At 37.3% G+C, this 25,765-nt stretch overlaps 1 protein-coding gene across 1 annotated transcript in view; it reads right to left on the bottom strand.

The window, feature by feature from the left end:
* Positions 1-25,765, bottom strand: part of HMCN1 (hemicentin 1) — a 442,670-nt gene that overhangs the window by 216,666 nt on the left and 200,239 nt on the right. The window contains exons 12-18 of the mRNA XM_077763274.1: positions 21,757-21,898; positions 20,398-20,525; positions 18,036-18,149; positions 12,496-12,654; positions 5,428-5,622; positions 2,505-2,600; positions 645-772 (exon numbers count right to left, since the gene is read on the bottom strand). Coding sequence (XP_077619400.1) covers positions 645-772; positions 2,505-2,600; positions 5,428-5,622; positions 12,496-12,654; positions 18,036-18,149; positions 20,398-20,525; positions 21,757-21,898 — 962 coding nt within the window. The remainder of the gene's footprint in view (positions 1-644; positions 773-2,504; positions 2,601-5,427; positions 5,623-12,495; positions 12,655-18,035; positions 18,150-20,397; positions 20,526-21,756; positions 21,899-25,765) is intronic.

Genomic DNA, 25,765 nt, shown 5'->3' with positions numbered 1-25,765 from the left:
GCTCGAACCCACGAACCGCGAGATCATGACCTAAGCGAAAGTCAGACGCTCAACCGACTAAGCCACCCAGGCGCCCCAAGAAGGAAAAATGCTCTGAACTAGACGAAAATTTATGACCATAGGTAGCATATTTACAACAAAAAGCTACAGAACTGTGAAAAATTTTCATATCCCTTCATAATCAAAAGTTATACACTGGAAAGCAATGACACAAAATAGATTCACATTTTTAAACAGTTCATGAAAAAGCATCTAATGTTTGGAGTTAATACTAAAGATTAGTAAATGGAAAAATTTTATGAGAGTGTTAACATTTATTACATCCTGCAAAGAAAGATATAAAAACATTTAAATACTATAAAAATAATTTTGTACTTTCTTGAGTTTTTACATACTCTGAAGAGTTTATTAGTTGCACTGAATTGAATGCGAAACTATAAAAATCACACCACTGGCTATTTCTCTGTTTTATTAATTCCAAAATAATGTAAACTGAGCCATGTCAATATGCATAAGAAGTTTTGGCGTTACACTTACAAAATGCATTTGTATATTTATTAAATTGAAATTTCAATGTTTGAAATAAATTGCCTCTTACTCAAGAAAATTACAAATATGAACGCACAGATTTAAAATGTTCTTACCATGGCTGAATTCTTAATCCACCGACGTTCTGGAATGGGATTTCCAGCCAACAGAGCACAAGGCAAAGTAAGCTGCTGTCCTTCAATGACGCTGGTCACCGAAGGGCTGATTCCAATGAGTGGAGCAACTAAGTTATAGAGAAACAAGTATTATCAACTCTGTTTCACCCAAAAGGAAGGCAAATTTTCTTCTAGGTCGATGACTACTAATTACACTATTTTATTTTATTTTTTACTTTCTTTTTTTTTTTAATATTTTTTNCAAAGTCAGACGCTTAACCAACTGAGCCATCCAGGCGCCCCTACACTATTTTAAAAAAATGAATTTTTGAGAATAAGATTTTAAAATGTAAATAGGTCTGAATTAGAAGAGAGAGATAAAAGACCCTTCGAAGAAGAAGGAATGGCAAGTGGTAGGTAATAGTAGAGAAGTAGAGAACGTAAAAGAGAATTTGTCGATGGCATGTGAGGTCAGAAATGTCAAGCCAAGAAATTTGCACTGTTCAATGGACAAATGGAGAGGGACTGAAATCATTACACATAAAAAAAATGGGATCATCAGAACCATTCTCAGGAAATATTAATCTGAAAACTGTGACTAACTTATTGGAGAAGGGAAAAATCAAAATGGATAAGATCAATGAGGAAGCTATCATAACAGCTCAAGCAAATAAAATGAGGTGAACTCTTTTAGATGGAAAGATGTTCCTTCGTAGAAATTAATTAATAAATTTAACATAAATGAGAGCAAAATCCCTAGATATTCCATTTGGAAATTTAAGTATATGCAGATGAATAAAGAGAGATCTAGAAAGAAAATTTTATAAATGCCTATTAATGAGAAACAGGCACTGAGAGATTTAAAAATCATATTAAATGCAATAGTAATGTAGACAATGTGGTATCAGTGCATAAATAGAATTCCAAGGAATAGACATAGGAATATAAATTTAGCATGTAACCAAATGGGTATTTTAATGAGTGGAATGAGAATATTCAATACAAGATTCTGAAATGAAAAAAAAAAAAAACCTTTTAAACTCTAATGTGTCGCCTGGGTGGCTGAGTCAGTTAAAGTCTGACTCTTGATTTTGGCTCAGGTCATAATCCCAGCATGGTGGGATCAAGCCCTGCATCTGGCTCCTTACTGAGCAATGAGCGTGGAGCCTTCTTGAGATTCTCTCCCTCTTTCTCTCTTTTTCTCCCACTCTCAAAATAAATTTAAAAAGGGGCGCCTGGGTGGCTTAGTCGGTTAAGCGTCCGACTTTCGCTTAGGTCATGATCTTGTGGTTCGTGGGTTCGAGCCCCGTGTCGGGCTCTGTGCTGACTGCCAGCTCAGAGCCTGGAGCCTGTTTCAGTCTGTGACTCCCTCTCTCTCTGACCCTCCCCTGCTCAACGCTGTCTCTCTCTCGCCTAGAAATAAATAAAAATATAAAAAAATAAATAAATAAATAAATTTAAAAAATGAAAGAAAGAAAAAGAAGAAACATATTAAAACAAATGTCTTACCACTAAACAATATTGTATTCTTACTTCATATCATACTCCAAAATAACTTCACGTGGACTCAAATAATGTAAAAAAGGTAACTGGAAAAGAACGCCATGACTCTGATGTGTGCGTGTGTGTGTGTGTATTTATAATTAGACTTAAATCAATTTATTCAAGATGATTTCTTTAAATGAAAGATAAGGAACTTGGAGAAGATGATCTGTAAGGTTATTTCCAGTTCTAACATCCCATGAAATAGGAAATAGTAATCCGCTATTTACCCGTTGTTTTTGTTTAAAGTGGCACAGATAAGAGACGATGTAGTAAAAGAAGTCTGATGACTTGGAAGAGTGCGGTAATTGATCTTACCGAGTCCTGTCACTGTTACAGTTGTCTGGGATTGGATCTTTCCAAACTGGTTTTCCGCTTCACAAATATAGGTTCCTTTATCATTTGCCCATAAATCTAAAAAATAAGAGAGAGAGAGAGAGAGAGATCATTTACTCATTCAACACCATGTATGAAGCACACCATGCCAGGCACAACGCTGAAATCTGTGGGTGGAAGATGTGTGTGTACTGCCTTCTGTTATGTCCCATTCTGTAGGAAGAGACATACATAAAAACCAACAACCACATCACAGTGTGATAAATGCTATCATATAAGATTTCAACAATGAGCTGTGGACACATGAGAGACTGGTGGTATGTAGAGGAGTTAGGGAGGGATGCACATAGAAGTTAATATACAAGCTGTACCTTAAACAGCAGGCAAGATAGGGAAGGGCGGTCTAAGCCCAATGGGCTGCAAAGACAAAAGCATGACTTGAAACATCAAGGTCTGTGCAAAGGGTGGAAAGCTGCACCACCAATGGGTGCTGCAGCACCACCCTGGGGTCATTGTGAAGGTTTGCAAGCAAGATTTTTTTTTCTTTAGTTGGCCCAATGATTGGGAGAGTATACTGGCATTTACTGGGGAAGAGGTAGAGAGGCCATGCAGGGGGCAGATTCATGGAAGGAACAATTATCCCAAGTCCAGCAAGACTTCTGAAGATCCCACTGCAAATTCATGGACTTGATGACTTTGTTTATAATCATATGATAATTACATATCAGTCTACATTTAAGCTGTCAAATCTATGGTGATACACGTAACCATGTATGCATATGTGTAGACATTTCTAGAGTATTTACTTATTGAAATTTCTATTATTTTTTAAATGTTTTTATTTATTTCTAGGAGGGAGAGAGAGAGAGAGACAGAGTGAGCAGGGGAGGGTCAGAGAGAGAGGGAATCACAGACTCTGAAACAGGCTCCAGGCTCTGAGCTGGCAGTCAGCACAGAGTCCGACGCGGGGCTCGAACCCATGAACCGCGAGATCATGACCCAAGCGAAAGTCGGACGCTTAACCAACTAAGCCACCCAGGTGCCCCTGAAATGTCTATTATTTTAATAAAAATTACTTTCCTTTATTTTCCTTTGTACTACATTGTGGATATTAAAATAGTTTTTATTATGTAGATAGGTCAAAAAAGATAGACTTTGTTTCAGGATAATAAGAAGGGTGTTATAAAATATTTTTTAATTAAGGAGGGTGTTAAGGGGATCAGGAGGAAGTTACTAAGTTACAGGTTGTATGGATACAGTCAGGGGACAAGCTAAAGGCAGAGTGTGGTGACTTGTAAAGAGTGTGGTTTATCTTGTGAGCAGTAGGGGAGGCAGCAGAAGATTTTACATAGGGAAATGATTATAATCTTTGCAAATATCTTAACTAAATAAGCACAGTGTAATCTACCAATAAGGTCTGACAGAGAAAAATGTCACTTTCCATTATGAACAGTTCCATTTATCTCAGATAAAGAGCAGTGATAAAGCTCCTACTTCTCTGTTAACCAGATCCATATAACCTCAGAATTACAGCTGGTAGATTCAGGCAGTATCCATTCCCAACAACAGCAAACATTCATTTGCAAAGGAAAATTCATCGAATCATCTGGTTAATAAGCCACACATTGTTTTTATCCAAGACATTTTTCATATTATCAACTCCTGGACTAATTTGTATGGGAATACGTAAGACTACAGAGATTGGTTTCTAACCACTACTTTCCTTCTAGATAATTAATGTGGACAGCTGGGCCACCACTGGTCAATGCAAGGCCCTCTTTCGTTCTTCCATTTTTACATCGCCTCTAACTGATTTGTTTCAGGTCTAATTTGTTTCCGGGGCTTTTCTCATCACTATTGTCGCCCACCTGTATACCCCTGTAAGGCTCTCCTATTTTCCTTCTCATATCTTTTATCCTGCAGAGGGGTGGTTCTGAAATAGTATTTTCGTGTGTCTTTTCCTGCAGTGAAGCTCGGAGGGCTATCTTCTACCTCGTCAAAACACTTCTTCATCTGCACATTCTAGGTCCTGCATAATCTGACCCAATAGGTACTTTTGTGGCCGTCCACATAGATGGTGGGTTGTAAAATGCCCGAGTGGGGGACCCCATATATGACTCTGTCTTCACCCCAAAGCCTAGCCCAGAGATGATTACTTAAGCACTTCTAATTAGCTTAATGCATATTTGGAAGTTTAAGTGGCTAATGTACATTTAATATTGTTAATAAACATGGAAATCACTTATTGAAGGCTTTCTACAAAATAACCCCAAAGATGCAACTACCCTTTAAAAACCAGTTAATTGACTAAATGTTTTTATCCTCTAGTGCCACTATTCAAAAATTCTGAATATTATTTGAAAAAGTACAAAGTGTTTACAAATATCTGAATGCTTAATAGCTTACAGGCAAAAATTTTTGGATGATAGAGTATTTGACTTTTTTTAAATCTTCCAGGTGGATATAATTTTTAATCAAGGAGGTCCCATAGAGTATAGAGTCCCTATGGCTATATACCTTTGGTCAAAACTAATCCATTAAAGTTAACTAACTACTATGTTCGTATTTTACCTTTCTATACAACAGTTGGTATAAGAGTCAATAAAATGTGATCACTTATCCATGTAGAGGCCGAAGTGACTCTATTTGCAATAAGAAACAGTGACATATAAAGTCACATTGCTTCATAAGCCTTTATGGTATCACGTATATTTGAATGAAACATAATTTATTCATGACAATTCCAAAATATAAGAGTTCAAAACCATTTGAAAGTGAAATCCAACAAACACAAAGAGTGTTGGCATGATTAATTCACTATTTTAAACATAGTAATCCCTGTGTATAAAACGTGAATGTATAATATATGTGCATACTTGTATAAAATATATTTCCTTTAACCTACTTGAAATAAAGAGAGCTCCTGTTCTTAGTTGGCTGATGGAACTCACTGAAAAGGGTCTTGAGAAGATTGGCATGTTGTCTGACCTCCGCCATTTAATCTTTGGTTCTGGATAACCCTGGACATAGCAAGGTAATGTCACATTTGAGCCAATTTCCATAGACACATCAGTGGGTTCTTGTATGAAAACTGGAGGTGCTGGAAGGTATTTAAAACAAACAAAAAAAGGTGATTAGGACAGTGTACAGGCACATTAAATATAAACTTAATTATTAAACTGTCAACAGACTGAATCTGAATCAAGGTATTGTTCATATATTACATATTTTCCCTTTAAATATTCGTGTCTGAAATAGCAGATATTTCTTTTTTGCTTTATAAATGAAAAGAGGCACAAAGAAGTTCAATTACTTCCTTCAAGTGATAAATGATAAAGACAGAGGAATTCAAGAGTGGGAATTTAAATCAAGATTACTTTAAATAAAGAGAATCTTACATTTTAGAAATTTCTTTTCAATTTTGGCTTATGTCATACTTCTCAAATCTTTGAACTTTCTTAGAAATAAGTCTGCCTTATAATGAAATATTTTTGACACCTTCCGAAACTTAATTCCTACTGGTCAAATTAAAAACATTTTTTTAAATGTTTATTTATTTTTGAGAGAGAGAGAGCGTGAGCAGGGAAGGGGCAGAAAGAGAGGGAGACAAAGAATCCGAAGCCGGCTCCAGGCACAGAGCCCAATGTAGGGCCCGAACTACCAAGCTGTAAGATCATAACCAGAGCCAAAGTTGGAGGCTCAATTGACTGAGCCATCCAGGTGCCCCCTACTGTTTAAATTTTTAAAGAACTTAATGTATACTAGAGCTCATTCTTTAACACATCAGTGTATCTCTAGCTAACAGTATTTAATCCTAAATTACATCTTTGTTCTATATCACATTCTTGCTTCTCAGTATCTTTTACTTCTGGGGTTTTTTTTTTTTTTGCATTTTTTTAATTAAAGGAATTTAAACTTGAGAATCAATAATAGCAGAATATAGTATTTGATTAAAAATTGAGAGCTTAATATATTAGAGTTAAAATCTGATCCAGAAATTATAAAAATATAGATTAAAAGGCTACAGTTATCCATAATTAGGGAAACAGAAGTCAGGAGGAAGAATTAGAAATGTGTTGTTGGCAAAACTTGGAAAACATGGGAAGGAAATACAGGAGAAAGCTGTCAGCAAGCTCAAATAGATGAGGCTCTCGATAGGTCTGTCCCTAGAACTTATAAGTAATGATGTATGAGGTATCAGACAAAGAGAAATACATAGAATGCTACTGAAGGTAATTTCTGAAACCTGCTCATGTAAGGATTCTAAGAAGAGGAGCCCAAGAGAGGGGTCCTTGGTAATGTCAAGTTCAAATATTGCTTAGGAATTCAACTATCACTTGCAAAGCAAGGCCTGTTGTAAGGTGCTTTCCATTAATTTTCTCATTTGATCTTTACAGTATCCCTATAGGGTAAGTACTATTGTTACTCTAATTTTATAGATGAAAAAACTAACATACAGATTTATTAAGTGTTACATGGAATTGAAGACCAGAGGTAGGACTGAAAAACAGGTTGATCCTGGTAACAATTCTTTGTCATTTTATCAGGCTCTCCTTTTCTATGAGTTCCTATGGCTGCTCAAAGTCAAGGTGTTTAGCAAGCTAACAAAAATGGGTGTGGAGATCACTTCTTTCTTTCTCAATGGGAATTTTGGGACTTGGATGAACAGTTGTCTCCTGAGCAGCATTAGTGCTTTATTAGCAGAGGCTAAAGGACATCTTCTAACTTTGCACCCTCATCTCCTATTATTCCCCTACAGAAATCTTATTCTCTGGACAATCAGAATTCTTCACTCTTCTCTAAACAGGATTGACCATTTTCTTTTCTTTTCTTTTCTTTTTTTTTTAATTTTTTAATGCTTATTTCTGAGAGAGAGAGAGAGCATGAGCAGGGGAGGGTCAGAGAGAGAGGGAGATACAGAATCTGAAACAGGCTCCAGACTCTGAGCTGGCTGTCAGCACAGAGCCTGACGTGGGGTTCGAACCCACAAACCATGAGATCATGACCTGAGCCGAAGTCAGACGCTTAACCGACTGAGCCACCTGTGTTACAGTCATCCCTCTCAAATGCAATGTTGGCAGTTGATCTCTGGCTATTGAAATATTGACAATTCTTTAATATAGTTCAAAAGGTCCCTCCTCGATGCGATCTCTCACCCTCCCAGATGGACATGACTTCCTCCCTCTGTGAGGTACAGAACTCACTCTGTACCACTTTCATGGCAATAGCCTCATTCAGTCTTTTAGCAGACTGTGTGTTTGATTTTCCCTAGAGAGTTTATGTTTGCAACCATATTTTATCTTTTATAGCAGCTAACCTAGTACTTTGTGCATTATACACGGTTGCTCGATATCTGTGAATGATTGAATCAATATTAAAACACTTCAGTGATAATCTAGTATGCGCATTTGTATGTGTAAGTGTATGTGATGTTAACAATCTTGATCTTTTGAAGAAACATGTCAATTTCAGAAGGCTACTATTTGTTTCTTGAACCTAAATAAAACTAAGTTAAATCTACAATGTAATATGTTTTTTTAAAAAAGAGTAGCTGTGTTTAGATTTCTCTTAATCCACCTATAGGTGAATTTGACATATGAAAATCATAGGCAAAATAAACATTTTAAAAATAATTCATAAAGTAGCTCATTGTTTTTCTATCCTAAGTGTAAAGGACTAGTTACTTTTCTCTGGAGTGACAATAGTCATTTATTCCAGAGCCACTTGCTTTTCTGAGAAATAGAGGTTAAATATAAAAGTCTCCAATGTGTTAGATGCGGAGTAGGGGCAGGTAGATGTGGAAATGGGGCAGAAAATCAATTTCAGAAGAACAAAAAGATATGCAGAAGCCTGGGGTTGACCAGACATTTGAGAGGAAACCAAGCTTACTGACACAGCAGAACACAGTCATCAGTCAAAATGGAAACAAATTGGGATTTCCAGAAGTAAGAAAGCCAAGAACGAACTCGACTAGAAAAGGATAACTAGAGCTCAAGTCGTGCCCATAAAACTCAGTTAAGACAGGAGAAGTCATCTGTGGTGAAGAAGCTTTGGGAACAGTGTCAGGCACAAGACAAGCAAAAGGTTAGGGCATTTACATCCTGGTACCAGAAAACAAGGCAAATGAGAGTACCAGGCACTAGGTAAGGAGCCAAGACAGCATCAGTGACAAGGAAACCTCAAAAAACGAAGCACTCCTAACTTGAGCCAAGAAGCCTTTTAAATACTTCCTACTGCTGATGGTGGCCAATTCGAACTCCAAGTGATTTATATCGGGTATATGGTAAACAGATTAATGGGGCCATGGAAGGGGCAGTGGTGACTGTAGTACAAAACACGGGACTTGTTCAAAGGAGGGACTTGTTCTGTGTTGCACAGAGATGTTACAGTCCATTAGGTGGTTTTACAAGGCAGTTCCATCATTAGTCTGTAAAACTGGAAAATTATTTTACTTCCCTCAGCCTAAATCTCTCCATGAACAATAAAGAGATAATAACGTCTATCTCGTGTTGTTAAAAGAGCTGGTCTTATCATTTAGCATTGCAGTAATCACCCAAATTTTAAGTATCTCTGGTTATAAACATTGTTGAATATTTAATGCATTTAATCTTAGCGCCAGGATTTAATAAACTATTATTAATTTCAATTTCGGCTTCTGCATACAGCCTGTTAGGATTATGCTGGACTCACTGTGATCCACTAAGTATTCGTGTGCAAACCCCTTGAGCACTGCAAACTTAACGCATGGTACAGCTTTGTTGCCGCTCACTGATAGATAGATATGGCTGTGTACAAACGTTCTTTTGAAAATAGAAAAGTCACAAACAGATCAACCACGTTGTTCTAAAATCTACTGCATAAAGTTATTCTAGTTCCTTTTGTGACAATTAAATGTATACCCACTCAGGCAACTCTTGCATTACATTAGTCAGAGATTGCCTTTCCTAAAATGGCTGAACACACTGTTTTGGTTCTAGCAAACCACAAAACACGAAACCACAGTCTAAGACTCAAACCCTGAGTGGTGTGGAATGCTGCAAATAAAATCACTGCCAGGCCAACTTTTTGTTTGATGTAGCCAATCTTCTCTTCCAAATGACTTCACAATTCACTACCTCTTTTTTAAAAAAAGGATGAAAAGCACTGGTAACTTTCCCTGTTGACCTGAAATGTCCATAACTCAGAGCCACGATAATGAGAAACAGGAAAAAGGAGACTCACTACAAGAAGCTATAACTCAACAATATTGAACAGCTTTATTATTACTATTTTTTTTAATCTACTATTGATGTAAAGTAATAGGCCCACAAAAACAAGCTGAAAGTCCAACAGCTACATGATAGGGATAAAGGTATGTTTTTCTTTTTAAGTCATAAGCTGCTTAAATTTATGCCCAATAGTTTTGGAACTCAAATGAATTTTATGCACCACTAGTAATAATAGTACTTGAATTGTCTCAAGCCCTTTAAAGAAAATCAACTTGAAACAATGACGTTCATATTAAAAACCCAATGCTTAAGTACTATGCCACTATTATACATGCATCTCTATAATATTTTTCAAGACTCAAAGAGTCAAAATGGCAATTCAATTTGTGAAGTTCAGCTATTTGATACATGTGCCATTAAGTAGCTTCAGATGAACAGCAGTAACCAATGCCATGCTGCACGCACCTGGGTGATGATGTCTCATTCCACCTTTACATCCAGCCCATCAGGTAGGTACTCTTAAAAGTCAGGCGGAAAACCCAGCCTCTCTCCAAAGCCCATTCTCTTAACCACTATATAAATTCTGAGGAAAAGTTTGGTTTTTTTGTTTGCTTTTAAACCTAACAGTGATACCACAATCATCACTGCAACTGTGATCTGCACAGGCCTCAGCAATTACACCCTGTATCTGCTACGGTGTGGGACCATAATTTTATGTGGATAGATAAGCTCTAACCAAACTTTGTGAGCCACAGTGATCAGACTTCTCATGGTGGATAAGGAGATGGTTATTAAGGCATAACGGATCCATATGTGGCACTGATGCTGGTATTAAGTCATCTGGCAACTGTTAATGATCAAGATTACATTAAGGAAACAATTGAGTTTATGTTAATAGCTCCATCAGAACAATTACTGGAATAAAAGTTGAGAAGCCATTGTTTTAGAAAAGGTCATAGAGAGTGAAGATCTTGAATCTGAGGGAAGATAAAACAAAATCAGTTCAAGGAATGAGGATATATGCAAAGCATTGGTTAGCATGTTTCCGAATCCAATGTAAATCACTCCAGCACAGGCAGCTCTAATGCTTACATGGGTTTTCACTAGTCAAACAGAGAGAACCTGGAAAGCTCAGAAACTAAAAATATCATCAAGAAGGTAGTAAGTAAGCAAGGAAATGCATGTGTTGTTTAGATTTTCTATAATCTTGGAGAGGAGTGAGGGTATCATTCTTCTTTTGCTGGGAACAATTACTCAGGCTAATTATTCTTCCTCTAGAGCTAGACAACTCTAGAAGGATGTTGGGTAAATATAAAATATGTGAGCAGGAAAGAGGAGGAAGCAGAACTAGAAAACGTAGGGAATTTGAAACACCATACTTTGTATATTTCTTAGAAACAAGAATTCTGCATCAAGTGACCCTCTTCATTTGGGCCTTATATTTCTAAAAGCATTCCTTGTGTTTTAACTTTACTGGTAGATTCAGATATCCTCCACCCAGAGATTCCAATCTTATTTCCAAGGCACTTTTCTTTATAACCTCAGCTTTAGTCATGGTCATACACATTTTGCTGCGCCCTAGACAGATTCTGCAGTGGTCATTGTGGCGATTTCCAGCTCTGTTGATTCTACCCCAAGGGCATAATCACCAAGAGTACAGACTGTACACCAGATGGCCCAGGGGCAAAGGGGATCATAAAAGATCCCAGAAGGAAAGAAAGAAATTAGTTTATATGAAGCAACATAGCTTGGAGGGCCGTGATATTCATTTAAAGAATTAAGACAGAACTGAAATGTTTTGTATTACTTTATCCTAAAAAAAATCTGCATTTTCTCTACAGTTTCTAACTTTTGTTACACACACACACACACACACACACACACACACACAGCAGAGGCATGAAAATCATCATACATAAATGAAAATACAATTTAACAAAATGTCATATTTTATAAGTTTAACTAATGTAAATGTTTGAATTATCTGTTAAAATTAAGCTGCCAGGTTCCTTTTCATACAAAGCAAGCTCTGTTTTATTTCATGTGTCCCTACACTGTGTATCAATTGTTTTTTAAGAAACATGACAGGGAAAGACAAAGAAGGAGAGAGACAAAGAAGGAGCGAGTAATCTGACGATAGTAGTCATGCACATGCTGTATCCTTCACATTGTGACTGACATTTATTTGTTGTTAGTACTTTATTTTATACACTGAGGAATCATTGCTAGTAAAAAAAATTTTTAAGTAAAAGCACAATGTGCTACCTTTGCTATCATCAACATCTCCAAGTCACGGTCGAGAGCCAAAGTCTAATTTCTGGCCTCCAGATGTTAATACTTAGCAATTTTGTGTCAGAATGGATCACTCCTGTTACGAAAATGTCTGGCAACAGATGATATACCAGTGAAGTCTACAGTCTCTGATGTCAGATTACCTGGGTTCAAATATCCAGGCTCTGCCCCTCCATAATTCTCTGATACTGGTCATGTTAGTTAGCTTTGTTATGCCTCCATTTCATTATCTATAGAATGGCAACATTTATAGTACCTTCCTCTTAGGACTGCTATGAGATAATGCATATAAAAGTTCAAAGCACAATGCGTGATATATAGAAAGCACTTGGCAAATGTTTACCACCATGATTATATTAATAATCTGAGACGCTAACTCTAATTTGTCCAATGTAATGAACATTTCCACCCAATTGTTTCAGAATTATTAGCCTGGAAAAAAACAAATATGTCCATCAGAGCTGGGTGCTTACAGCCAACATCCAGAGTGATCTTTCCAGCTGCTCTTCCAGCATCATTGACAGCTACACACATATAATCACCAGCATCCAGGTCTTGAGTTTCTGGAATCTTCAAAAGTCCCAAGAGAGGGTCAATAATGAGGAATGTTGAGGGCCTCAGCTCAAGATCCCCTAGGTCAAAACAAAGGGAGAACATTAACCCCTAAAGTATTTACATAGCTTACTCCGCTATTGGTTTGATTTCAAGACTGCTGAAGAAAACTGACTGTCAAGTTTGTACAATACAATTGTCTGGCACAGTGTAGACACTTAAACAATGTTTATGCAAAGAAAGAATGAAGTGTTTGTTGGCACTAAGCTGATTTATTAGTCTGTATAATTCTATGCGCTAACCAAGAGCCAAAAATCTGGCCCCAGATATTTCCTACTGTGAATGTACCTAAATAAGAATGAACCCTTCATAGCTGTACTGGGGAGGATGAGGTTGGTGGGGGGAAGGGGACTCTAGGAAAGGATGGCAACTGTCACCATGGCTGTTAGGTAAGAAGGGAATGGGGAGATGAAGGTTGAAAAAAGGTTTCTACCAGCTTTGTGGCAGGATAAATTTCAGTTATCCAGAAAGTGTGTAGGAGACTACAGGTGTTCTTCTTAGTTTGGTCAATGACCAGGTTTTTGGTTTGCTGAATGCTATCAGTTAGATAGTGTCTCTTGAGAGGATGAGGCTGCCTGAGAGTATTCTGAGGATGTCTGGGGAAGAAGGGACCACAGCCATCTGGAGACGACAGGGAAGAGCTTGTTGGTAAAAGAGGAAAAATGGATGAGAAGTTTTTTTTTTAACTGTATTTATTTTGAGAGAGACAGTGTGAGTGGGAGAGGGAGAGTGAAAGAATCCCAAGCAGGCTCCATGCTGTCAGTGCAGAGGCCATCGAGGGGCTTGAACTCACAAAACCGTGAGATCGTGACCTAAGCTGAAACCAAGAGTCAGTAGTTTAAGCAGCTTGAGCCACCCAGGTACCCCTGGATGAGAAATTTCTAACAATGGCCAGAGAGAAGTGTTTTATAGAAATCTCCCATAATACCTCTACTACACCTGTATTATTCATCAAGTTCTTGAAGTTGGAGCTACAGGTTTCTAGAAGAGGCAGGTAGGGAATAAATGTGTGGAAGATGAAACCATGCATTGAGTTTGACCTGAGTGTGAGGCTAGAATGACAGCAGAAAAATTAGTTATGTCTGAGTTACCTACGTGTTCCTGATGCTACGTGTCCCTGCAATCCTTCCAATCCCCTGAGAACCATTTCTCTAGGATGGAAACCAATGTCCTAGCTAATCTGTAAGTTAGGTTAGCCTCTCATGTTTCTCCTCCTTCAGGGTGACTCCCCTCCCAAGAATGGAATTATTGGGATGACCAGTTTCATAAAAAAATACCTAGTACTGGATGTTTAATGCTAGCATAGTGTCCACATCTTTTTTGTTCATTTTTGTAAAGAGTGATATCAAACTTTCTGTGGGGATCCCAAAACCTAACTGGAGGTTGGAAGGCCATTGCTCTTAGGGGTGCCTAGTATGCCCAGATGTCAAGTCTAAAAAACTGCTCTCCAAAATGTCATGTACTACCCTAGCCATGCAACCCTGAAGACAACAGTAGTAACTCTCTTAGCTTCTAACAAAACAAAAAAAAGAGAACCCCAGAACAAGTAATCCTCTAGAATACTATAAAAATAACCAATCAACAGACTCAGGGCAACAAGCAGACAATTCTCTTTGTTTTTGTTTTTATAATTTTGAGAACAGAAGGGGTCAGAGGAGCCATAAATTTGAAAACAAAAAAATTACAATAGCAACCATCAGTGCCAAAAATAAAGTATTTTTCAGCATTCCAATATTTAAAACCCAAATCATCCTTTTAAGCTTGCTACTACATACCACATGAGAATAAGAGAAGCAACCAAAGCTGTGTCTATGTGCCTCTGGGAAATTTTCATAAATAAAAGCAGATGATGTTGACATAAACTTTCCTCCCACTAAGGGAGAATGCAATGTGACGTAGCTGTTCATCAAGTATTAGAATGTTTGGACTAAAATACATTTAGAATTTTGGAATTTACTTCTCCCTTATTTCTTCTGTTTATGTCAAAGGATACAACAGGATAAAATCAAGACCTTTTAGCTAGGTTTTTTTTTTCAAAATAAAAATGTTAAAAGAATAGCAGTAATGAAAATATAAATTGGGAAAACACCAGGTTAATCAAGTTTGCATTTTGATTACATTTTGGTAATCCCTCCTTTCTTGCTTTCTACTGAATCAGTCATCAAATTATTGGGAAGCCATAGAGAAATACAGAACTTTGAGATGGTAATGAAATAAGGATATTTAGTTTTAATATGAGGTAAGATGAGAAGAATGTTTTACTGAGGGAAATATACAAACTTTCCTAACAGCCCATGCTAAGATTTAACAATCTAATTTAACCATCGAATTTAACCCTCTGCAGAGGGTTCTCTTTACGCTGTACTTTAAATTCAATTCTGGTCTCTGTGGATGTAAAGATTAACAGAGAGATCACTATCCCTGGCATAAGATCCTTTCAAACAGTTGATGGTGGTTCGTGGTTCTCAAAAGTGTTTGTCTCAAGACCCTTTTACACTCTTATAAATTCTTGGGGACTTTAATGAGGCTCTTTTATGTAGATTACATTTATTTGTGTTTAGCATTTTAGAAATTGAAAAACTTTAAATGGATGTATTCATTCTATAAAAAACTCATGATATTTTAACATAATGAACATATTTTATGAGAAATTCATTATTTTTCCAAAAATAAGAGAAATTTAGTGAGAAAGTGGTGTTTCACATTTTTACAAATTTCTAGACTGTCTAGCTTAATGGAAGACAGCTGAGTGCTCATATTTGCTTCTGCATTCATTCTGTTGGCTATCACACTTCTGTACCCTCCAAAAACTCCACTATAGACTTGTGAGACAATAAGTATGAAAAAGGAAAATAATATCTTAGTATAATTAGAAAAATAATTTTAGTCTCAGAGATTCCCTGAAAAAAATTATGGGAAACGCCTAGGGATTTTCAACTACTACTTTTTTTTTTTTTTTTTGAGGGAGAGAGAGACAGTGCAAGCAGGGGAGGGGCAGAGAGAGAGGGAGACACAGTATCCGAAGCAGGCTCCAGGGTCTGAGCGGTCAGCACAGAGCCTTACGCGGGGCTCAAACTCACGAACCGTGAGATCATGACCTGAGCTGAAGTTGGAGGCTTAACCGACTGAGCCACCCAGGCGCGCCGCCCAACTATACGAACTACCAATTTAAATGGAAAAATCCAATTTCTTTAATGTTTCGCCAGAAACAGCCTGTATATAACATTTTAATAGTGTCTCTGATTCTTTTTTGAACCCACTATATGTTGCTTACTTGCAAAATGAAAAGTCCAAAATTTTGATGGGTATTTGTACTCATATAATTCCTTTTCTCTGATGGTCTGAATGGAATACAATTTATTAATTCATTAATGAATGGTAGGTGCCAGGGGTTTGGGGGCAAAGGAAATGAGGAGATGTTGTTCAACAGGCATGAAGTTTCTAGAGATCTATTGTGCAACAAAGTGCCTATAGTTAACAAGGCTGCAGTGCACACTTAAAAATTTGTTAAGAGGAAAGATTCCATTTGTTTTTACAATCAATCAATTGCCACCTATATTCAATCAGAATTGCTAGAAAAAAGGGTATGAAGAGAAAGTTATTCTTCTGGTTAAGGTAAGGACTCCTCTTCACCCCTTGGTTTCCATAAAGTAGGATTTTCCTAACCTTCCTATTGTCTCATCCCTAGTAGAGGTGGAAAAGGAGAGCCAGGTATCTCTTCCCCCTTTCTTCCCGGAGCCAGTTTGCATGAGAGTTTAGCCTATACTTTTGTTTTTGATGATCCAGATTCTGGATAAATTGCTTGCCTGGTACATATAGGACAGTCGATTGGCCTGTTCCTGGGGTTTATGGCTGCTATGCATATTGGTATGAACACTGGACATTGGTGATGTCTTCCAATATGGTCTGTCAGAGTTTAATGTCCACATTCCATCTCTGTTGTTTCATAACTTAGAGAAATGGAATATGTTTACTGGGCCCAATGAACTCCAATATATATGGTTGAGAGAACTAAAAGGCAGTCAATTCTAGAATCTTCCATGTGGTCATTGCATGTTTCCCTATCTCCTCGTTATCTTCCAAGCCATTTATGGGATCCAGGCTAACATGAAGACCAAGTTCATTCAGAAAAGTAGCTTCAATTTGGGAAAATAAAAGACTTTCTGTGTGACTCTGCTATCTACAGGCAGAGAAGTCAGCAGGTCACATTGACTTTTAAGAAACAGAAATACTGCTCTATAACACATTTTTTTTCTGGATTTACTTAACTAGATGTGACTTTGACACTGATTATTTCATTTGCAATTCAAAGATTTAAGTATTTTAAATAAGTAAAATTATAGTTTATGTCAACTGAAATAAACCTAATTAAAAAGCAAATCCAGAAACACTTCTTATCAGAGAAAACACGAAGGCAAAAAATCATTTAACATAAAAAAACCACGAAAATGGCATTACCTCCTAGTTTTTCTGTTTTTGATTTGTATTATTTAAATGTGTTTGTTTTCTACATAAAGCCTTTCTTTTTCACCTCATGTTCCCCAAGAGTTTGAACCCGAGGTGAATTCATAATTTTGTGATTATGACATCAACCCGTTGCTATGGGAATGTCTGTGATTTAACAAACAGAATCATAACAATAGTCCTTTGTGCTGTTTAGCATTTTTCATCTGAAGATTAAAAAGTATTTTGCAAACAGCATCCCAATAATCCTAGCAACCTCCCTGTTAGAGTGTTTGCGGGAATTTTTCTCTCTCATAGATTGGAAGAACTGAGAGAGAAACAGAAGCAGGACACAGATATCTACTGTCAGCATCTGAGCCTGGACCAGGCCCTGAATGTATTCTCAGTAAGGCAAACAACACATTACTGTTATTTTATTACGGAATCCCAAAGGTGTAATCTTTATGTTACGAATGTAGGGAGAAAATTTCCATGCTTGATATAAGCAAGCATCTACCATGCATGATGATGCCAATCACACTTTCCACTACCTGTAAGCCTTAACGTTATGTCTTGTTTTGAGCCCTTTATAGGAAGTGTCCTTGGTAATTAGAAAACTTTCTAATGGTGATAGTCATTATCTCTAAGAAAAGTGAATTGAAATCAGAAAAGCCATTTTAAACGTTAACAGAGAATTCTTGGACAATTTTCTACAGGAAACAATCCTAAACTAACAAAGAGAATGTTCAGCTGGATTAGCAAAGGCGAGCTTTTCCTGCTTTGATTTTCACGGTCCTATAATCCACACCAGATGTCAAATCCTAAAAATTTAGAGTTCAGAATTTTGAACTAATGGGGCTGCTAAGTCACACACCAGAACAAAGTTTTAACAAATCATCTTTTTGAAAGAGAAAACAAAACCAAGTGAAGCAGACACGACCATACTTAAGAAATGTACCTTTGAACCATTTAACTCGAGGTGAAGGAATACCAGAGGTTTTACATTCCATAACTGTCGTGTCCCCAAGAGCAACCAACAGCTCACTCTGAACTACGATCAACTTCGGGGCTTCTGAAAAAAAAACAACATGCAAATCGTCAACATCTGGCCCAATGCCACGTGGACCTTGTTTATGATTGCACTAAATGAATCAGTTTAGCAAAATCTACCAGTATTTATGTGCTTGTGGTTATTTCAATGTTTATAAACAGAAAGACACCCTTATAATGCAAGTGTACAAAGACAGATGTGTGTGATGAAAAGATCATTTATTAAGGCCAAAAATACGTATTAGGCAAAAATAATTCTGATAAGAGTCCAAACAATTAGGAAATTAATTGAAAGGTCTTTCTGAAAAAAAGAGATATATAAGGAAAGAAAAATCCTAGAAATCCAAACACATCTTATAGAAATAATAAATAATACTGAAAAAAACAGAGAGAAGAGTAATAGTAACAAAAAATATCAGAGAGAGCTATGGTAAGGCTGACTGGCTAAATTAAGATAATATAATTGCAGATGAATTTGTTGTAACATTTTCTATGTGATTTTAAGGATATTCATGTTTCACTACTGAAAGAGGGTTGCGGTCTAGGGCTAAAAGTTCTATCTATAAAAAGTAGAATCTCCATTCTCCTTTTCCTTTTTATGCTAAATACATATATTCTCTAAGTTTCTTTGCCTAATGCTTTAGTTCACTGATACAGTTTTCTCTTAACTGGACATGTTAGGACTTTCTAATTTCAATTGAGGTTGTTTAAAAAAAATTGAGTTAACTTCTCAAAGATCATGTTATCCCTCTCCTAGAAAGAAAGCCTTCAGTGATTTCATTCCACAATTCTCTAGTTTGGCTTTCAAAAATCATAAACTGGTATACAGCTTTCTCTTGCAACTTACTTTCCATAACACTTGCTTACTTATTACAAGGTACAGAGCAACGCTGGAAGTGCAAAGCACCCCCTACACTCTCCTACCCTCCTGCTTTTGCAAAGTTATTTCCTCTGCCTGAAATGTCCTTTGCCACAACTCTTCAAATCCCACTTTTTCCTCCAGACTGAGCTTAAGTCCTGTCTCCTTTGAAAAATCTTTACAAATTCCCAGTCAGAATTAATCTTCCTCTCTGCCAGCGTTCCACAATAGGACTAGTCTGTCTGCTTTCTTCTATTCCTTTATGTATAGCCATTCCCATTATGGAGGCTCTTTAAAAGTAAGGACTTCATAACATATATTTTTTATTTTATATTCCACATTTTTAGATACTCTTGGTGATTAATAAGATGAATAAGTGGGTCAACTATTTTAGCTTCTTCTTTGTGAATGAAGCGAAATTTGTGTCTATGATTCAGAATCTATTTCAACCCCCTTTCTACAGTCACACTAGTTCTTCTCTAATCTTCCAAACTTACTCACCATGTGCCTTCCTCATTTCTATCAATCAGACCACTTCTCTCCAGGCTTTTGGACTCAATATTTACAACACTTTTGCCACCATCCTCATCTATACACACCAACTACAATTCTTAATTTTTATTGTAGCTTTCTTACTCTCCACTGCCAGTTTCACTACCTTACTTTGAATAGCAGAGTAGATTGCTAGCCATTAATTATTCACAATTGCAAACTAACACTGAATGTGTACTGTCCTTGTCATTTATTTGTTTAAGAAAGATCCAATTAAAGAACTTATTTATTATTAGAGTAAGAAATACTCAATGCTGTTATATATTATTAGAGTATGTGCTTATATTAAAATATATTAGATTATATATTATATATTAGTATATATTTTATTATGGAATATTATATTATAGAATAATTATCATAAAAGGCATCCTCAATAAATGCTTGAGTTTGTAGGGGAAAAACTTAAGATGAAAAGTGAAATAATATCTAGACAGGATAAATGACAGCAATATTATAAATACATAATTACTCTAGAAACATTATAAAGTTTTGAATATAAGTTAAAAATATAAAATGGAAGTTGAAGTAATCTAGAAAGAATATAGAATTTATTAATATGTACGCAAAATATTGCAAATTACAGACATACCATGGAAAGATAGACTCTTTGGACAATCTGGGACTCTACCACAATATGTAAGCCTCCTAGATTTCTACTAACTAATGAAGCTAACCGCTCCCTGAACTTTTAACTGAAATGTTACAGTATTTGCTATAATCAATGTGTGAAATAAATAATAAATTATAAAGACTGGTTTTAACTCATTCCTAATATTAATGTTCAGAAAAGTACTTTTACATTGCTTGATATGATATGCATCCTATTTTAATTGTCTTTTAAATAGATTATACTTGCCAATGTATCTAAGGGTAGAAGTCTGTTTGTCTGTTCCAGCTGAATTACTTGCCAGGCAGCCATAAATCCCTGCATCTTTGGGAACTGCATTTTTGATAAATAAGGTACCTTCTGAGGTCATCCTATACCTATGGACAAAAGAAAATAAAACTGAAAATACCCTAATAACAGTGTGAAGAAACTATAGCATCTCCTTATAAATATCTTCAAATACTTTAGATTTATATTTTTGATGCTGATTGCAAAAATTATTAATGTCATCATTTTATAAGAAGAAAGTAGTAGTAGTAGTAGTAGTAATAATAGTAATAATAGTAGATGCCATGTATTCAGTAGTTGCTATGTGCCAGGGACTGCTCCAGAAGTTTTACATGTATTAATGTTTTAAATATTCATAACAATTCAGTGAGTTAGATACTAACATCATCTCTGTTTTACAAATGAACAAAGGGAATATATAACTCACCCAAAGGCAGTTAGTAAATGGAAAAAGTGGGATTTGCAAACAGGCAATCATACTCTGTAAACTGCTATGCTAAATGAAAACCTGAGAGATGTAATGCCTCCTGTCACACAGCAAGTCAGTAATGAGTCTAGAAACAGAATCTGGTTCATAGCCTCCTCTTCATACAAAACCCAGAGGAAGCTCAATAGCTAGAAACTTCCTAAAAGTATTGCCGATGCAATGTACACATAACATTTAATATATTCAATGTTTAATAAAAGGTTTTGTGATAAAAAAATAAAAAAATAAATAAACTTTAAAAAAATTAAAATTAAAAAAAAATAGCTAGAAACTTCCTTGTTTCGGTTCCTCATGTTCATTACAGTCTTTGAGCATGAGAAGATTCAATGTCTTTAAAAGGCATCCAGCAGATAAAATACATCTCAACTCAGTATGGCAAAAGTGACTAGGAATTACGAAGAATGTCTGCACATATTTTAATTAGAGCTACTGTTCTGTCCTTTACTGTTCTCTCCTCTCCTGTTAAATCCCAGGATCATAGCTTTAATAGATCAGTGGAAGCAACACATTACTTTACCCCCCAGAAAGTTTATTTTCTTCATTTCAGTTATTCAAGGTAGTGAAGTGTTATGCTGTCATGTGTCCAATGCAAAGTATTGTGAAGTTCTTAGTGCTGGCCATTAAATGCAAGACTGCAGAACTCAACTCTGTCAAGTCATCATTTACTATTTTATGAACATATCCTGCCCTATTTACAAAATCAAATGCTGTGGATTTTGGTCAAAGTTCCCTCAACCGTAGGGACTTAATCACATTAGTTTTGTCCAACTTTTGATTCATTCTAATTAATATTTCACTCAGTAAAAACAAAGAACGTGATACAAACCCAGTACCTGTGTGAACCCATGATAAACATATCATTAATGGTCCAGGTGATCTTTGGTTTGGGATAACCTGTTGCAGAACACATGATGGAGACCTCAGATCCTCCTGTGAATGACTGATTCTTGGGCATCACCGTGACTTTGGGTGGCTCTGCAAATAGAAAGAAACATATATAGTGAAATGGCAATTTACCTTGATGTTAGGAGCTTCCTATCTTAGCAGATTTGTGGGATTCTCACCACACCTTTATTTTTATTTTATTTGTACTTCCAAGAATTCGTTTATAAAAGTAACAACTGAGTTGCAGTAGGGATTTGGGAGATCTTTCCCAAAGCAGACAGGAGTTGCAAACTCTGCACCATGGCTCTCTGTGGCCCAGGAAACACAGGACTGTGTCTGGGACCCTGGAGCCTGCCTCTGCTCTGCAGTTCCAGGGCAGAGGACTTAACTTTTGGCCATTTGTCCTGAGACCTTGCACCACAGCCCAATCCAGTCAGGCCTACTGCTACTTCCAGATCATGGAGGCATGAGACTGGATGGGGCCTTGCCCTCAGAACTTGAGAAGGGTCCTGCTAACTCTCCTCTGGGGGGACATCTGGGGCCTGGATCAGAGGCCTGTGACAGGAAGGGCCTGAATGAAAACCATGGGAGTTTCAGGAGCAAGATACAGTGACGTTTGGCAGCTGGGGCAGGCTGGGGAATTGGAAAAGGGTCCCTCTGTCCATTTTCTTGCCAGGTCCTGCCTACCAGCCATTCACTCCCCCAATCCAGCCCAGTAAGCGAGGCCATGCAGTAACTCCATTTTCCTGGGGTGTCTTGGACACGTGGAAGAAGGTGGTCCTCATGGCCTAGGGGCAGATGTCGTCCATTGTCTTGAGGTGCCTTAGGTAAAAGAAGGTGATCCTCATTACCTGGGACATCAGTCATGGTGAGGCCATTGCTGGGGATAGCTTCCAACATCTCCACCTTGAATGTTTCTGAGATAATGAGCTTCCTTTTGGAGTCACAGAAGGAGGAGAAGGTGGAGTACACCACAGAAATGATGGGCACCTAGATCTGAGTTGCCAGGTAAAAGGCATCTTTCTTGAAAGATTGTCCTTCTGTACATCCTCAGGGTAGAGCCACACTCTGAGATTCTCCCTGACCATGAGCTGGCCTACGTCAGACATCAGAGTCACAGTTTGTCCTGGAGCACTGCCAGGTGATGAAGATGTCCCCAAGATACATGATCAGGCCCATGGTCCCCAGGAAGAGAATGCCTGCTTGGCAACCTACATGCAACACTTGTGGAGGGCCTCCAAGAGGCCTATCATGTTCAGGACACTCTGGTGGTTAAAAATGATGACTCAGAGATGGCCCACTTCCAACTTCTGGTGGCCCTTTGTCTCAAAGTGAAGGCTGTATACATACTTGAAGAGCTGGAAAAACTAACTGTTGATATTCATGTTCTCCACCATCTGGCTGCTGTGGTGCAATAGGCAGATGACCCTGGCCACATTGGAGACTGCGTGGCAGAGCACACAGTCCAAGAGGATCTTGGCTTAGAACTTGGCCATGTGGCTCAGCTGTATGAGCAGCAGCAGCAGCATGGTGGTCAGCCATGGCAAGAGCTCTATGACCAGTGTGGCATCAATGGGACCACACCCCTGCAGGAGTGCCCTGGTAGACCCAACTGTGCTGGCCTTGAGCCCCTTCCCTAGACTCTGACCCAGAAAGAGCTCTTTAGATGACCCCCATCGGGGGTCTAGCCCAATCTGCACAGGGAAGGAACCAAAGGAATTTTAAAGCAGAGGAAGTAAATCTTCTCTGAAAGTAAAATGAATTTAGTTCCAATGTCATGTTTCTGTACTCCATTGGTTACCAGGCAGCCCCTTCCTACTATGCTCCCACCAGCTGACCACTGGCTTCTGTCTAAGCTGGAACTTCAGCATAAACCTGTTCTCAGGAAAAGTCTCTAGATAGGTCCTTTTGCCTCTTTCCGTTTAGTGAACTCAGACTTGGAGCCACAACTTGTCCTGGCTGCTGCTCGTTATTTATTAGATTATAATTTGTTGAAGTGAAGACCATCTTTTTCATGTTATTCCATATTCCATTACTTTCTATAGTATTTAATATCTCTTGCATGTTATAGGGTGACTTGTAAGTAACAGGCACTTAAAACTGTTGATGGAATACAGTCCATTCCTAAATTGTAACTTGGCTCTGAGAATTTTTATGCCTGCCACTGCTCAAGGTCCTGCTATATTAATCATTTGTCTCATGCCCATGGATTCACAGGACACAACTTAACAGGAAATATAAATTATTCAAGGTTTCCGTTGCATACATTCCACTTATATGGCAGAAAACAAACTTTTGAGAGCAAAATATTGAATCAGGAAGTTATTGTCAAAAAGGATACAAAAATTCCCAGGGGTAACTGGAATGTTGATATATCTGGCCTAATCAATTCCACATTTTACATCTATATTACTACAGAATAAGAATTAATCTTCAAAGAAAGTACCATCAAAGAAATAGTAATTGTCTTAGTGTAAATATTCCCCACTCAGTAAGATAAATGAAAATAAATTCACTTCCACAGTGTTTAAAATAGAGGTTATAGGTATTAGCAAAAATAAATAAATTCAATAACATGTGGTTTTTGCACAATTAGTATGTTCCAGGCTCTGTGCTAACCTGTAGGGAGACAATGATGAGCCAAACAGACATGGGGCCAGCTTTCCATTTAACTGCACTTTTAATATAAATGAGATCGAGAAATTCAATGAGTTATAGATCTGTGTATATTTATACTATATCTTTACTACAAGTTAGTCTGCAAATTGTGGCTTAATTTCACTAAGAAAAATTAGTCTGAGAAATCCTGATACATTTGAAGGAGATACAAGTGGTAACACTGGACCAGTAGGCTATACAACTGGATAAAACTAATTAGTGCCTAATTGCAAGCAGCTTACAATCAGCCTCCTTTTTTTCCTGTTTACATTGTGTTCTTCAAATTATGATCGTCTTTGAAGTCAATGTTTAAATGGCTTTTCCTGTCTGTGGACTTGGTTGATAGTCTTATTATTCCATGGATTATTCTTGGTGAACATAAGGCTACAGAAATGCAAGAGGTCAAGGGCAGACTGGCCATGGCCAGTAGGTTCAAGTTGTGATTCCATCTGGAATCCATCAATTCTGAAATGTCAGAGGACTACACATGCTGTGGGAGTGTTGCAGATAATCTTCAGGGGATGAGGGGAAAAAGGAACACTTCTTTCTCCTTGGAATTTATTGAATACCCACATTTATTCAGTCCCACCTTCTGAAAATAAAATGTTTCTTATGCTTAGCTCATGTTGACCTAGGATTGCTGCAAAGATTCAGCAGCTCTTGGGGTTTTTGTCTAAACATGGTGCCTTCCAATAAAGTCTAACACAATTGGCCTGGCATCTCGCCCAGCAAGAATTCCACTGGTAGGCTCTGTAGTTCAGGTATCAAAGTGAAAATAAATGCCAGTTACTCAAACCAGGATGCAGAGGGCTAAAAGGTCATTTCTCAAATAAAGCCTGGATATAGGGTGCTGCTCAGGGTCATGAAATCAGTCTGTGCACATACATACAGATGGGATGACATCATCTCACAGAAGGTGAGAAATTTGCCATTGTCCTGGAAAGAATATTTCCGCTGACCATAAGAAAATCAGAAAGGACATTAACAAACATTGAAGCAAAATTAGATTTCTGCCAAATAACAGTTGAATAAAGATGGTCAGAATGATTCAGCCTTCACTTGATTAGGTTAAATAAGACCTCACTATAATTATTTTAACTGTTAGAATTTTTAATTTCCTAGAGGAAATTAAAAGAGGGGGAAAAAAAAGCCCCTCTTGTTTTAATAAAGTGGTTTTAATGGAACAGAACAAGCTTAAAAGCCTTAGTCCAACTCTATCAAAGTCTAGAGTTAAATTTTATGCTTTGGGGAGAAGTAATCCATTCTTACTTGGTTTTCAACCTCATTTCACCACCACAA

This window comes from Crocuta crocuta, unplaced genomic scaffold, assembly GCF_008692635.1.
Source record: "Crocuta crocuta isolate KB4526 unplaced genomic scaffold, BGI_CrCroc_1.0 scaffold3, whole genome shotgun sequence".
In the NCBI taxonomy this organism is placed as follows: Eukaryota; Metazoa; Chordata; class Mammalia; order Carnivora; family Hyaenidae; genus Crocuta; species Crocuta crocuta.
Note: the sequence above shows the minus strand (reverse complement) of the source record. Positions and strands in the feature narration are given on the sequence as shown.